Source organism: Cotesia typhae, unplaced genomic scaffold, assembly GCF_013202065.1.
Source record: "Cotesia typhae breed Kobodo isofemale line unplaced genomic scaffold, CoteBio_Ctyphae contig_83, whole genome shotgun sequence".
NCBI classification, from domain to species: domain Eukaryota; kingdom Metazoa; phylum Arthropoda; class Insecta; order Hymenoptera; family Braconidae; genus Cotesia; species Cotesia typhae.
This window is the reverse complement of record NW_027423769.1, coordinates 1,929,280-1,943,683: the sequence shown is the minus strand read 5'-3', so window position 1 is coordinate 1,943,683 and position 14,404 is coordinate 1,929,280. Positions and strand designations below refer to the sequence as shown.

Here is a 14,404-nt window from a genome sequence, read left to right as displayed (position 1 = left end):
TTTATAAATAAAATTGCGTTCTAGATTTTTTAAATATTTATTTTTATTGAAAGTTTAATTATTTTAGTTTTAAAAATGTCAATTAAAAAAACTTTATCACTTTGTTAAAAAATTTATTTCTTCTTTGTATTTTTATTTTTATTTTCTTTTAACTAATTAATTAAATTATTATTTATTTTTTTATTTAACTTCAATAAATTTTTTTATTAAAACAGTTATTTTAGAATTATTTTTTAACAATAAATGTACGCATTATTTTTTTTGGCAACATAATTAGTTTTTCCGGCTGCCGCTAGATGGCCGCAAATTCAAAACCTTCAATTATTTTTTGGCAGCAAGTGTTTTAACGGTTATTAACGGCGTAACTAAGAGGCAAAGGGACGGAAAAACAACGACGTAAGTAAGAGCTACCGAAATTATATAAAACTTAAGGAATGTTTATAACATTTGCATGAATTATTAGTAAAAAAAGCTAATAACAGACAATACTAATTAATGATGGATTGTGATTTGGATTTTAATAAAAAATTAATGGCTATTAAAGTCGAGCATGATGATGTCTGCTATTCTGAAGACGCTGATGACGTAAAACCGAAATTAAAATTTAATAATTATGCTAAATGCGAGAGTAAGTGCTTTGACGTCGTTGACAAGTGGATTAATAAGGCTATTGTCAAAGTTCCAGCAGGTGATAATTGGCACAATATCATTCAAAGGGAAATTGCGCTGCTGAAAGTGAGATACCCTTTTCTGACGGAGAAACAACTCAATGGAAAAGCTCTGGTTAAATTTGGAATTCCTTGTTTTATGGGAAATATTGTAAGGTAAATATATTACATTGAAATTATGATACTAAAATTAATTAAAATAAAATTAGCAGAAATCTGACAATTTTTACGATTTTTCTTATTAAAAAATTAATTGAAAAAAATTAAAATAAAAGTTTGACATGTTAAAAATTAAAAAAACTATGTTTATAATTTTTAAGAGCTTCTTAAAATTGAATTTTTTAAATAAGTTTACTTTGCTATAATTTATTTATTAAAAAAAAAAAATTCTAAAAATTATCAGATGTCAGGTAAAAATTTACAATTTAATCAAACAGATTATTTCTAATTATAATTAATAAAAATCCGGATTAATGTCTCGTTAATTAGTACAAGTAGATAAACTTTCTATTTGAGTAATTGATATTAATTTTAAACTGAATTATTTTTCTCATTTAATAGGACTGGCGAGAAAAAAGTCACAGGTGCGCTGGCCGAAGAGCTGTTGAAGACCCGAGAAAAAAAATCCCGCATTCCAGCACCGTTTAAAGTTGTCAAAAAACTAAATCCTCTTGTCAAAAAATTAAAGTCATCTTCCCCTCCATCGAAGATAGAAAATTACCTTCTGACCAATTCGACTGACAAAAAATTTTCAAAAATGACAAGCCCAATGACAATCCCTTCAACTCCGAAGAAAACTCTCCGATTATACGGATTGTGCAATCCTTATTATTCTGACACGAAGGAGAATTCTTGTCCACCTACGCCCAAGAAGCGGAAGATTTTCGACCCTGAAACATACTCATGGATAGAAATCAACGACAGTGATCAGCAAACGCCTACTAAAAAACGCAAATTAACTCCAATGAAATCAGGCACTGGAAAATATTTGGATTCAATCTCCCAAGTTGGCAAAAAAATTAAATATCCTTTTTCGGGATTAGGTGAATATGATTCCGTTGCTTCCCCTTGCTCTAAATCTTCTCCACGATCGGAAGGAAGGTGGTCACAATCATCAGTAAGAAGAGAATTGGTGGAGAAACTCAACAAATATCCTTTTGCTGGGTTAGGTGAATGTAATGAGCAAGTTTCTTCCCCTTGCTGTGAAATCTCTCCGCAACCGGAAGAAAAATGGTCACAATCATCAATAAGAAGAGAATTGGTGGAGAAACTCAATAAATATCCTTTTGCTGGGTTAGGTGAATGTGATGACAAGCATGAGAGTCAAAAAGAAGAAATTTTACAAGATAAATCAAGCCTAGAAATTATTCAAATTCAAGAAATTTCAAAAATTGATGACATTAATATTTCTTCACCAGCTTTGACAGCTTTGACAAAATATATACCGACTCAGATGTCTTCTCAAAGCCAAGGAAATTTGACGTATGATTTAAGCACCCCTTCGCCAACTATAAAAGACTATGTACCTACTCCAATGAATTCTCAAAGCCAAAGAGACTCAATAATTGACATAGAAGTCTCTCCTCCATCCCAGTCAATAACTTCGCAGGATTATTTTTTGCCAGCTGGCCAAAAATATCGCGAGCCTGTTTCTCTGTCTGAATTTAATTCAGTTCGTCGATCCTTCGAGAGACTTAGCTTCAATGAAAGTGATCCAGAAATTCCTTCGAGAGGGTTTAGTCAATGCTCAAGCATTGAATCTTTTCCTACACCAAATTTGAACCGATTTTTTGCTAGTCTTGATCACGACTACGCTAAAAGTGATACTCAGCTACTTACTCCTTTTTTAGAATCACCAATTAATTCTCAGGCAGGTCCTGTAGAGCGGTCTGATTTTAAAGATGATCCTTTGAATTTAAGGAATAAACCTGCGGTTGAAATTTTCACTCCGCCGTCACAAAGTTCGCAATTTAGTTTGTTGCCAACACCAATATTTCTAAAATCGTTTGGCGAAAATGAATTTAGCGACAGTTCTGATTCATCTCCTGTCAAATTGCTTTCTAATTGCTGCGATGAGCTTAACGAAGGCTGGAAGAAAGTCCCTCCGAGTCGTATTGTTCCTGCAAGTACTGACTTACGCAAAAAATTGAAGACTGTATCGATGAAGGAGATTAAAGAACAGGTTCGGGGGGTTATTAACTTCCTTGATAGCGTTTAAGCCAGACATGATTGAAAGTATTTATTTTTTTTATTACTCTGTTTTTTAGACAGTTTTCTTTTTTTATTTAACGTGATTAAGCGTATAGAGTACGCAAGAGTTATTTAAAGCGGTAAATGTTTTATTGAAAAAAATAATAAGTCATGTTATTATTCATTAAAAATGAATTTTATTTATTTAATAATTATTTCAAAATTTTAAATACTTTGTTATTTTATTATATAAAACAAATCTAGTACTTTGTAAACTTAATTTATTAAGTCATTAAAAAAATAACTACTTAATCCTAGATAATTAAAACTGGTGATTAATACGTGTATAACTAAAAACAGATGAATAATATCATCTATTTTTTGTGATAGTTATTTTGAGTGTAATGTTAAACATAAATTTGTCGTAAAATTTAAAATGTATGTAACTTCTTTTAAATAAATAAATTATTTTTTTTTCTTTGATCCAAAGCCTGAAAATCCCATAATTGCTGCCATTTCATCACCACCGCTACCGATTTCTTCATCATTGGCTTCTTCAATTTTCCGTTTCTTGTCTTTTCTTTTCTCCTTTCTATACTCTTTTATTTTTTCTTCCTGTAACAATTATTCAATTTAATAAAGAGTAATTATGTAATTTATTTGATTGCTATCTACAGTAGTATTTATAATTACAGTAGACAATTTTCAGTTACACAAGTGACCTAAATTTAGTTGAAAATTTTTGTCTGTCACCTAAGTAGTGAATAATAAATTATTTAAAAATTATAAGTACCTCTTCTTTTAATTCCTTGACTCGTTGCTCCAGGTCATAATCTTTCTTCTTTTCTTCCAATTTTTTTTTATTTGCATTGAAGCGAGCTTTTACTTGTTCTAATGTCGATCGTTCGACTTTCATCGACATTCCCAAATTTCTTTGATCTATTTAAAATAAATATAATTAGATTGTAAATTAAAAATTACAGGCAATTAGTGTTATTACATCAGATTATTATTTTTAAATTAATGTGTTGATAGAAATTAAAATTAAATAAAATTTTAATTAAATTTTATTAATAGAAAAAAGGAAAAGTTGAGTAAATTAGAATTAACTAATTAAATGACTACTTTCTAAATTAAAAATCGAAATTTTGTAGCTTATGTTACAAAACTCATAAAAAATCAGGTGACATCAAATTTAAGCGATAAAAAAATCGTATTATTTAAAATAAGAAAAGAAAATTTTCAAATATTTTCCCTTAAATAAAAATAAATAATTTTATTAACTAATGACAGCTGATAATTAATTGTCTACTTTTCTAATATTACTCAATAACATTAAAGTAAGCAGTCTTGACCATTTAAAAAATTTTTTTAACAAATAAATTTATTTTAAAAAATTGCATTTTTAATTTTTTTAAATTTCTACAAGTAGATTTTTTGCCATAATTTATTTGTTAAAAAAATTATTAAATATCTACTAAATTAATTTTTATTATTACTCAACTTACGTTTAGTTCCATTTATGTGATCCAAGAAATTTATTGAATCTTTTACCACACAATCACAAACATTGCAATAATATCTAAAAAAAAAAAAAAAAAAAAAAAAAAAAAAAAAGACATTAGTAAGCAATTAAAATTATTAAAAATAATTAATTACCCTCCAGTTTGTGAAGAAGGTGTATTTTTATTAATGACCACACTCTTCCCAAGCTTCGACTCCAAATCAATTTTATAATCTCGCTGTTTCAGCAGTTCTCTTTTCACCGCGGGTTGCTTTGGAATACCCAGTTCTTCCTCGGCGATCTCCTCCTGGAGACGTTGGAGCGCCAACCGCTCGTACTCCTCTCTGTTCCATTTCCGTCGATGGTCATCTGGTCTTTGCTGTATTAAAAAAAAAAAAAAAAAAATATCAAAAATAATATTAAAAAATATTAATTTAAAAAAATGAAGAATATTTAAAAATAATTAAATTGTTTGTAAATAAAAAAACTCACCGCCATATTCGACTGAATTATAATAAAAATAAAAAATATATATTGTGAGAAAATTAAAAAACAAAGTAAAATATAAACCAACAATTAATTAATTGACATAGATTATAACTATCAGCTGTTATTTATTTTATTAATGACACTTATGCAAGTATTTGACATCTATTTATTATTTATAGGTTTTGTCTTTCTCTTATAACCATTTTCCAAGTATAATACTGAAGTTAACAGTCAGCTGTCAATTTTAAAAATTTTTTTAACAAATTAATTACAATAAAAAAATACTTTTAAAAATTGTCACTTGTAATTTTTATTAATTTTCACATGTGAAACTTTTAAATTAATTTTTTTTTAATAATTTAATTGCCACAAAATTCCAAAAAAATTTTTAATATCTGTTAACTTCAGTGTTATTTCCAATTACAGAAATCAGGAGGTGCCGCCATCTAGTCTAATTTATTCGAAGGCAACTTCAGAGTGTTCTAAATTAAAATGACACTGAAGTTGGCAGACATTAAAAATTATTTTAAAATTTTATAATGCAATTATTAAAAAAAAATTAATTAAAAAGTTTTACACGTGAAAATTAATAAAAATTACAAGTGAAAATTTTTGGAAGTATTTTTTTATTGTGATTGATTTATTAAAAAAATTTTTTTTTAACAGCTGACGGCTAACTTCAGTGTTATAAATTAAATTGGTTAGTTTACAGCACTCTCAGTAGAATTGAGTAGAGTTCTTATTAACCATTTTAACACATATTTACATTTAACTTGAACATACAATTTAAAACATGTGTGTATACGTATATTTTAATTTCTGCAGTACACATATATAACGCATATCCATTGAGGATGTCACCGCGATGACACGGTTGCTAGTTCAGAAGCCTCGGAAGTAACGGTGTTGATTCATTAATTTTATACCCATATTATAATTACAATACTAATGAAATGCAATGTTAGTCAACACTGAATTTATTCGGTAGCAATAATGACAGGGTAAGTGACTGTTTACAATAATAAATAAAAGCTGCTAGGCGCTTTAAAATGGACAGTCGTGTTTACTCCATTAACATTGGCTCATTATTTAGTCATAGTCATATTTTAATATATACAATCTAAGATCTTGGGATCCTTTGGTTGTAAATGCACATTACGCTTGATAAAATTCGCAAATTGCAGTCGTGGCGTCATCGTTCAGTTATTTTTGTTCCTTGGAGAAAATGGTTTGTATAATAAAAAGTCTTGAGTTTTTTATTTTTATTTTTATACTATTTTTGGTGTTGGAGTTATTATTTTTTTTTTTATTTTTATTTTTATTTTTTTTTTAGATGTCAAACCACGCTAAGAACGAGAGTATTCAACGGGGAGCTGTCATGGATTATGATAAGCAGTTTCAGGAAGACTTGGAAAGAGCACAAGCTCTCAGCTTGGAGAGTTTGGCCTTGGAGAAATTTAAACTCCAAAAACAATTAGAGTGCTCTAATAATTTTTTACAAAATACATTCACTGCGCAACAATGTAGTCATTCTAATAGCAGTAATGTTTCTGAAGTAGATAGTTCGACTTCTTCTATGGACAAGTAAGCTTTTTAATTAAATAATTAAATTTAAGTACACTGAGATAAATATTTTATTTCATTCGTTGAATTATTTCCTTTATTTTCGACACGGAGTATTTTTATTTTTTTTTTTTTTATGTATTATTTTTTATAAACTAAAAGTAAGAAATGTCAAGAGTTTATCAAGACTTTAATTGGTTTAATAACTTCCTGTTAATAAAAAAAAAAAAAAAAATTTGTAAAATAAATCATTTCAAGTTTGAGTTTTAAAATTAGCAACTGGAGACAAAATTTTTCTTATTCTCTTAATAATATAAAATACATGCTATTGATAATAATTATTGATTAATGATAATGATAACAAATAAAATATTTTATTATAATTAATTAATTGAAAATATCAATACAGATTACAATTAAGAAGTAGACCAAGGCCTGGAGGTACGCAGTCGAAAAATTCCCCCATAATAGCTCCACCGCCGATACCTAGTCGGCGTAATTCAACAACAACAGTAGGCCCAGCATCCTCCAACACAACCGACCTAATTAATTTTACCAGTCCCGTTAAATCGGAGGCTAGTTTGGATGACTATTGTAGCAGCACAACTTCGTTAGCTGTCCCAGCGATATCGCAGCCTTCTATCGAGCCCAAGTGGGATACACACCCGTCACTTCTCAAAAGAACAACAAGAGTTTCGAGAAGCAATAGCTCAGCGGCGGCGTACCAGACCCACGACTTTCGCTATCACTCGCCTTCTCCCGGACCTCGCGCTTCCACTACGCCCTGCACACCTGGCACTCCGGGAATCAGCCCGATGATAACGCAAGCCGAGAGCGTCGGTGACGGTATTCCACAGGTGAACATTTTATATTAAATATAAATAGTATCTTTATTTTATTATATTTTATCTTGTATTCCAGCTGGCTTGGAATTTTTTTACTTTTAGTAATTATTTCTTCGCTCAGGTATATTTAATATCAAGGTTTTAATAATAGCACTCACCATTAATATAAATATGTTCATATTAAATCATCAATTGTTGAGTGAATGTTTGTTATTTTTATTTCATTGTAGATTATAATTATTTAGGTTTGGCTTCATCAAACTCACTAATTTAAATTATTTACCTAAAAAATTATGATACTAATTTTAACAGACATCTTTGGATATTTTTTTAGATTTTTATTGCGAATTTTTTTATAATAATTAATTTTTTATAAAAAAAAATTTCAAGAATTTTCAGGTGTCATAAATCAGCTGACATTTAAAAATTAAAAAAATTATTATCCAAAAATACAAAAAAGAAATTTTTACATGTAAAAAATTACCAAAACTAATAATGAAACATTTTTTATTTAATTAAAAAATTTCTAAACGTCTTTTAATTTGAGTATCATCAAAAATAAAATTTCTCAATATTTATACTAAAATATTTTTAATAAAAATTATTATATTTTTAGATCCCACCATTGCCTATGAACTACCGCCCACCAATCACCGGCCCAGGTTCAACGAAGCCAATTTTTCCTATAGAAGATGGCCAGCTGCAAGTATTAAAAGTAATAGAAAAAAAGCCAAATAATAACCTGATAGATCTGAGTGCATTTGAAGGTTCAGAAGACAAGACAAATGTACGAGTAAGCGTCCTAGAGGCCTTTGATCCTCTGCTGATAAAGACTGAAGCAATAAAAGAATTAACCCCGCCGAAGAATGAATCGAGCCAGATCGACGGATCTGTTTACGACCCATTCGACCCGTTTGACTACATGTACAGCACAAATGAAAGCATAAGCTCCGATCCGGTGTACGCAGCGGTAGAAAAGACCCCAACTTCCCCAGCAGTGTCCCCGGCAGCGCCGCCACTGCCTCCAAGAAATTCCTCTGCCTGGAATACGATTGAAAAACGTCGTACGTCCCTAGATCGCCGGCGAAAGCGTCAGACTCGCCTCTACGAAAATGTGACTGTTGTAAAAGCTCGCGCTTCTTTGCAAGACTGCGATCTGAAGGCGTTCCACCTGATGATCAAAGCCGTGAGGAGCGAGTTTCCTTTTAACGATCCAAATACAAATATCGGACACGTGATAAGCCCCATGATGGAGAATCTTTATCTAGACGGGACCAGTATAAAGCTGGTAGTCCATCCTCAATTGTCAGACGTCAGCAATCCAGAAAACCCAGCACCGTCCATTAATTTTACTTGCAACGTAAGTTGCAGCGTCGAGCACGTTATTCTCAACGTAGCTTGCTCGTTAGAAGACAATCTTGTCAATGTAGAAAAATACTGTTTAAGAGTCTGGGGTCTGGCTGAATATTTAGCTCCCAATACAACCTTAGCGCAGTACGAGTACATTCATCAGTGCATTAAGCTTGAAAAGGACATTGAATTGGCAATAATAACCCGAGCACAAATAAAAAGATCCATCGCTCGGTCGCTGCAAGACGACAACAGAGATCAAGATTTAAAATTAGAAGATATTCTTCCCAACGAACCTTTGGAGCCTATTTCTTACGACACGCTGATTATTTTATTGGAGACAGTCGAGAAGGAAATGGAACGTGTTGAAACAGCAGCTATTCAACTAGCTGCGCCTAATCATAGTTCTAGTCTTTTACCACAATTACAACCACGAGGAGTCGTCCAGTCTGTCAAAGCAGTCTGCGCGTTGATGGGCAATATTGAGACTTACGAAATAACAGAAGCAGTGGATAATTTTGTCAACGCTTGTTGTCAATTTTTGCCTCAAATGCACACGACTAATATCGAGTGCAAAAAGCCTGAAATTTTGCACGAAGATGGTGATTACTCGGTGGTTACTTTAAGGACAAAATTTCCCGAGCTTCTGGGGTCGCACTGTCATAAAATACGCGACGCTATTCAAGATCTTGTTGAGACTTACTGCCATGCGTTTCGGGTAGATTTTCAGCTTAAATTACGCGGTGAATATTTGTCAAATAGTCTGGTGTCTTCGGAGGTGCTGGACACTGTGCTGGTGAGAGTAGGAGCTTTACACAGAATTCCCAACTCGTGGAAGCACGATGATTACATTATAGCCGCTCAGATTTTTCATGGAACCAGGCCTGTTGGTAATCCGGTGCTCTCGGAGCCGATGACGCTTAATGTTAATTTTTATTCTAGAATTCTTTTCAATACTTGGCTGGAGTTTCGCGGGATCAGTGTCTGCCAAGTGCCTCGCGAAGCGAGACTAGTTTTGGTGATTTATGGAAGAACTCTGCAGCCAACTGAGCATGACGCTAATTCGTCGGCCGAGGGCTCGATGCATAAAGAAGAATTAGGATGGGGTGCAATACAATTTTTCGACTACGACGGGGTGATGAGTCAGGGTAATTTCTTCCTGTCGCTCTGGCCAGCGGCTGCTGATAAGCGGCTTGGACCTGCTCCAGCTCCTGGGATCCATCCTTACGGAGAAACCAATCCGATAATTGGACTAGAGCTCCCTGATTACGGAGGCAGAGTGCTATTTCCCACCGAGCTGAGAGATCATGATGTAGAATCGCTGGATATTAATTTACTGGATCAAAATACTAAAGAACTGCTGATAGACATTTGTCAGCAGGACACTTTCTCAAGACCGCCGATTGATGAGAGGGAAATCCTCTGGGAAAAACGACACTACCTGCATGAAATTCCGGAAGCGCTGCCAAAAGTTTTGCTGGCTGCTCATAGCTGGGACTGGGCTTGTCTTCCAGATCTTCACGCTTCATTGAGAGTTTGGAGCCCGCTGCCACCTGTTCAAGCGCTTCAGCTGCTACTGCCTTGCTTTCCGGATATTAAAGTTAGAGAGATGGCTGTTGGGTGGATCCGAGAGCTCAGTAATGATGAGCTGGTTGATTATCTTCCGCAGCTGCTTCAGGCGTTGAAGCATGAAACTTATGAAGCTTCTCCTCTTACGAGATTTTTGTTGGAAAGGGCGCTACTGTCACCACGTGTTGCTCATCATATTTATTGGCTTTTGACTCAATCTCTTCCTGGGCAGAGTCCTCAGGTAAGTTTTATTTTATTAAAATTCTTAAAAAAAAAAAAAAAATTTATTATTTATAAAGGAATAATTAAAAAAAAAATATTTTGCATCAATAATTAAATAAATAAATAAATAAATTTTTTTTACAGAATTCTGGTGAATCATCACAAGAAGATGACCGAAGTATAAGTTTTACTCGGTACCAAAGAAGACTACAATTAATGCTTCGCGCGCTGCTGGCAGTAATTGGCGAAGCTTTGAGAAATAGTTTTCTTACTCAGCAATTATTAGTCAAAAATCTTAATGAAATTGCTGAAAATATAAAAACAACTAAAGAATCATTAAGAATGGAATCATTAAAGTTGGGATTGCAAAATATACATGGTCAATTGGCTGAAGATGAGGGTACTTGCTTACCTTTGTCACCCAGCAGACAAGTATTTGGAATAAATATCCAAACTTGTTCATATTTTCCATCATTTACATTACCATTGAAGATAAGCTTCATAAGCTGCGACAACGTCATTAGTCCGGCGATATTCAAAGTAGGAGATGATTTGCAGCAAGATATGTTGACGATTCAAATGGTAAGAATAATGGACAAATTATGGCTCAAAGAGGGTTTGGATTTGAAAATGGTGACATTCGCTTGTGTACCTACGGGAAACAAGCGTGGAATGATTGAGATGGTGACCAACGCTGAAACTTTGAGAAAAATTCAGGTTGAGTTTGGTCTCACCGGGTCTTTTAAGGACAGACCTATTGCCGAGTGGCTTGCCAAACATAATCCTTCGGAATTGGAGTACGAGAGAGCGGTGGAAAATTTTACCCGCTCCTGCGCGGGTTACAGTGTCGCTACTTATATTCTGGGGATTTGCGACAGACACAATGACAATATTATGCTCAAGACCTCTGGTCATTTATTTCATATTGACTTTGGAAAGTTTTTAGGCGACGCGCAAATGTTTGGTAACTTTAAAAGGTAATTTTATTTTTTTTCAGGAATTATTTTAATTAATTTTAATATTTTATTAATTTAATCAATTAAAATCAATTTTAATTTTTTCTTTTGGTAAAAAAAAATTTTTAAATGTCGATTAACTTAATTTTTAAATTTAATTTTTGTATTATTATTAATTTATATATTTTATTTTAAATCTAGAGATCGAACGCCGTTCGTATTGACTTCAGATATGGCGTATGTGATAAATGGAGGCGATAAACCATCAGCTAAATTTCATAATTTCGTAGATTTGTGCTGTCAAGCCTTTAACATCGTTCGGAAACATGGAAATCTTATTCTACATTTATTTGGACTGGTAAATAATTTTTTTCACAGACAATTTAGTAATTATCCATCTCTTAAAGTTGTTTATATTTATAAAATTATAACATATCGATTACGCTTACTCTATAAGTTCTACTGAAGTAAATATTATGAAAACATATAAAAACCACAACGGAAGAGCTCATCCTGTTTTGTTATCAGAGGTGCTCTATTATCGCTTCACTAACTTCACTACATTATGTTAATTAACTTCTGAGAGGAAATCGTTCGTAGTATCTCAGTTATTCTCAGCTTGTAGAGAAACAAATTACAAACAAACTTCTTTTAAATTATAAAAAAATTTTTTTAATTGAAAATTAAGTGTAATTTTAGTTTTAAATAATGGAAAGTTTATTACAAGAAATAGCGCGGAATAATGAACAAATGAATAAAAAATTAAGTGACATTGATATAAAAGAAACGTTTAATAAATTAAAAATGAACGAATACACAAATCCTCAGATGACATCTTCTGGGATTCCCGGAGTGACAATGGATGCTGTGAGTTATGTACAAAAAGCTCTTCTGCCAGGACAAACAAATCCTGAAGCTGCTGCGACTTTCGCGAGGATGATTGAAAGCTCGCTTAAAAATTGGTTCACTCAGTTCAATTTTTTCCTTCACAATTTGGCACAGTTGAGGTTCACCGGCGATCACAACGATGGTGAACTCTTGTCATTTATCCCGCGTACATACACGTAAGAAATTAAACCACTAAAAATTATCAATACACAGTAAAAAAATTTTCATCAAAGTGTATGTTTGTTATCATTACTATTAATTATTAATTTTTTTTTTTTTTTTCCTACAGAATGCAGCAAGAAGGACAACTTACAAGTGTTCAAGTTCATGGATATCAAAAACGCTACGACCCGGAGAAATATTACATGTATATTTTGAGAATTCAGAGAAAGGGTCAGCCAGACCCGACTTACTTATTCCGTTCGTACAAAGAGTTCTGTGAATTTTATCAGAAACTATGCATCCATTTTCCTCTTGCCAAAGTAGCTAGGTAATTTATTTTTATATTATATTTCTGTTTCACTTTCTTTGTACTCTTTTTTTCTCTGAGCTACTATAAATCTTGTGGTTTTATTTTCACCAATTGACGCATCGGGTACTGGAGCCCGTTCTTTTTTCTTCTTCTTCATTTTATTTTTAGTCGTTTCAGGAAAATTCATCTCTATTTTCGGTAAAAAATTTTCTCTGGAATTTATACCATTATTATTATTATTATTATTATTATTATTATTATTATTATCATCTTCAGAATTGAATAATTTCGCCAATGGATTTTGAGGCGGTGAAAGATTTGTCGCCACAGAAGAAACTGGAAAATTTTTTGGCTGAATTAAAGCTCTCGGTTCCGATGTACTCGGCCGGTTTTTATCTTCAGATCTCACTGGCTCACTGTCAAACTGCAAATCACTATCGAATTGCCGATAGAGTCCCGGAACTTCTACAGATGAATTTTTCTGCTGGATTTTCATTCTCGCACGAAACCATTTCAAACCCATATTGTTAAACTTAATACTCTCGTTTATTACAACTAATATTTAACACTGATAATTGTCCCAGGGAATTTTATTGTTTGATTTGCGTTAGTTATCTTGTCTTATCTTAAATAGACCTTAATTATAGGTGATTCATCGTGGAATTATCAGTTTATAACGCTCTATCTAATTTGTCCGTACGCTTGAGATTATTTATATCTAAAAAATGCTTCAACACGTGGAATAAAAATTTTTTTTTTTTGCTCTAATTAATGTTCGCATAATCTCAGATATAAACTTAGTTTATTTTATTTTGTGTAATAATTTTTTATTTATTTACTTTCAGTTTACCGAATGGTATGAGCGTAGGCAGATCAAATATCAAACAAGTAGCAGATAAACGACGAGCAGATATCGAAAAATTTTTACTTAGCCTATTTAAAATGGCACCTGAAATATCACAAAGTGACCTTGTTTATACATTTTTTCACCCGCTTCTTCGAGATCAACAAAATGCTGATATTCATCTTCGTAAAGTAAAAGGTAACAATTAAAAAAAAAAAATAATTCATTAATTATTTTAATTTATTTTTTTACCTAAAAATAATTTCAGTTGGAAATTGGTGGGCCGAGAAGAGAGTCAGAGACAACATTAAATGCGGACAAATAAAATTATCCTTGCACTACAGTCGTGGTACATTATCAGTAATGATTCATCACGCCAGAGGCTTGCCAAAGGTTGCTAACGCTCAAGAGCCCAACACTTATGTAAAAGTATACCTGAAGCCAGACCCGACAAAAGCGACCAAACGAAAGACAAAAGTAGTCAAGAAAAATTGTCATCCATCATTTATGGAAATGCTGGAGTACAGAATGCCGCTTGATGTTGTCAAAGAGCGAACACTCGAAGCAACTATCTGGAATCATGATACTCTTCAAGAAAATGAATTTCTTGGTGGTATTCGCTTGCCTCTCGGTCATTTCGAGCTTACTAACGAAACTATTGAGTGGTTTCCTCTTGGTAGCATTCGATAATTAATAATTAGGATTAAATTAATTAATTTTAATACTGCATTAAATTTTTTACACACAGTCTAAAAAAAAATTAATTACTAATTGTATTTAAGTAATTTATCTATTCAAAATTATCACAATAAGTCTAGTGATTTTTTATAAATGGTTCGAAATA

General features: G+C 32.2%; 4 protein-coding genes across 7 annotated transcripts; 2 read left to right on the top strand and 2 right to left on the bottom strand.

Moving 5' to 3' along the window:
- Nucleotides 1-282: 282 nt before the first annotated feature.
- LOC141533326 (uncharacterized) lies at nt 283-2,931 on the top strand. Of its 2 annotated transcripts, XM_074252146.1 has the most exons (3): nt 283-396; nt 680-824; nt 1,230-2,931. In XM_074252146.1, the coding sequence occupies exons 2-3, from the start codon at nt 808-810 to the stop codon at nt 2,884-2,886; spliced, it is 1,674 nt and encodes a 557-aa protein (XP_074108247.1). In that variant the 5' UTR covers nt 283-396; nt 680-807; the 3' UTR covers nt 2,887-2,931. The 2 variants fall into 2 exon arrangements, with proteins under 2 accessions (XP_074108247.1, XP_074108246.1); XM_074252145.1 differs by having other exon boundaries at nt 366-824.
- A 191-nt stretch (nt 2,932-3,122) lies between these two features.
- LOC141533330 (zinc finger matrin-type protein 2) lies at nt 3,123-5,239 on the bottom strand. The gene is made up of 5 exons (XM_074252151.1): nt 4,855-5,239; nt 4,518-4,741; nt 4,367-4,440; nt 3,652-3,797; nt 3,123-3,473 (listed from the first exon to the last, which is right to left on the bottom strand). The coding sequence occupies exons 1-5, from the start codon at nt 4,858-4,860 to the stop codon at nt 3,324-3,326; spliced, it is 600 nt and encodes a 199-aa protein (XP_074108252.1). The 5' UTR covers nt 4,861-5,239; the 3' UTR covers nt 3,123-3,323.
- Nucleotides 5,240-5,552: 313 nt separating this feature from the next.
- Nucleotides 5,553-14,294, top strand: Pi3k68d (phosphatidylinositol-4-phosphate 3-kinase catalytic subunit Pi3K68D). 3 transcript variants are annotated; one of them, XM_074252141.1, is made up of 11 exons: nt 5,553-5,852; nt 6,036-6,079; nt 6,185-6,435; nt 6,824-7,271; nt 7,876-10,419; nt 10,545-11,377; nt 11,558-11,714; nt 12,185-12,420; nt 12,534-12,734; nt 13,562-13,758; nt 13,829-14,294. In XM_074252141.1, exons 2-11 carry the CDS (start codon nt 6,077-6,079, stop codon nt 14,248-14,250), a joined length of 5,292 nt encoding a protein of 1,763 aa, XP_074108242.1. In that variant the 5' UTR covers nt 5,553-5,852; nt 6,036-6,076; the 3' UTR covers nt 14,251-14,294. The 3 variants fall into 3 exon arrangements, with proteins under 3 accessions (XP_074108242.1, XP_074108241.1, XP_074108243.1); XM_074252140.1 differs by having other exon boundaries at nt 5,945-6,079; XM_074252142.1 differs by lacking the exon at nt 6,036-6,079 and having other exon boundaries at nt 5,554-5,852.
- LOC141533331 (uncharacterized) lies at nt 12,741-13,550 on the bottom strand. Its single transcript, XM_074252152.1, has one exon. The coding sequence runs from the start codon at nt 13,237-13,239 to the stop codon at nt 12,751-12,753; it is 489 nt and encodes a 162-aa protein (XP_074108253.1). The 5' UTR covers nt 13,240-13,550; the 3' UTR covers nt 12,741-12,750.
- Nucleotides 14,295-14,404: the final 110 nt, after the last annotated feature.

What these genes read in the sequence shown, in the direction of transcription:
- LOC141533326 (XM_074252145.1), top strand. Translation starts at nt 496, where the DNA reads ATGATGGATTGTGATTTGGATTTTAATAAAAAATTAATGGCTATTAAA. An exon ending in TTTATGGGAAATATTGTAAG is followed by an intron (nt 825 to 1,229) that starts GTAAATATATTA and finishes CTCATTTAATAG; the next exon opens with GACTGGCGAGAAAAAAGTCA.
- LOC141533330 (XM_074252151.1), bottom strand. An exon ending in CCTTCTTCACAAACTGGAGG is followed by an intron (nt 4,441 to 4,517) that starts GTAATTAATTAT and finishes TTTTTTTTTTAG; the next exon opens with ATATTATTGCAATGTTTGTG. An exon ending in TCACATAAATGGAACTAAAC is followed by an intron (nt 3,798 to 4,366) that starts GTAAGTTGAGTA and finishes TATTTTAAATAG; the next exon opens with ATCAAAGAAATTTGGGAATG.
- Pi3k68d (XM_074252141.1), top strand. An exon ending in TCGACTTCTTCTATGGACAA is followed by an intron (nt 6,436 to 6,823) that starts GTAAGCTTTTTA and finishes ATATCAATACAG; the next exon opens with ATTACAATTAAGAAGTAGAC. An exon ending in CCTCTTGCCAAAGTAGCTAG is followed by an intron (nt 12,735 to 13,561) that starts GTAATTTATTTT and finishes ATTTACTTTCAG; the next exon opens with TTTACCGAATGGTATGAGCG.
- LOC141533331 (XM_074252152.1), bottom strand. Translation starts at nt 13,239, where the DNA reads ATGGGTTTGAAATGGTTTCGTGCGAGAATGAAAATCCAGCAGAAAAAT.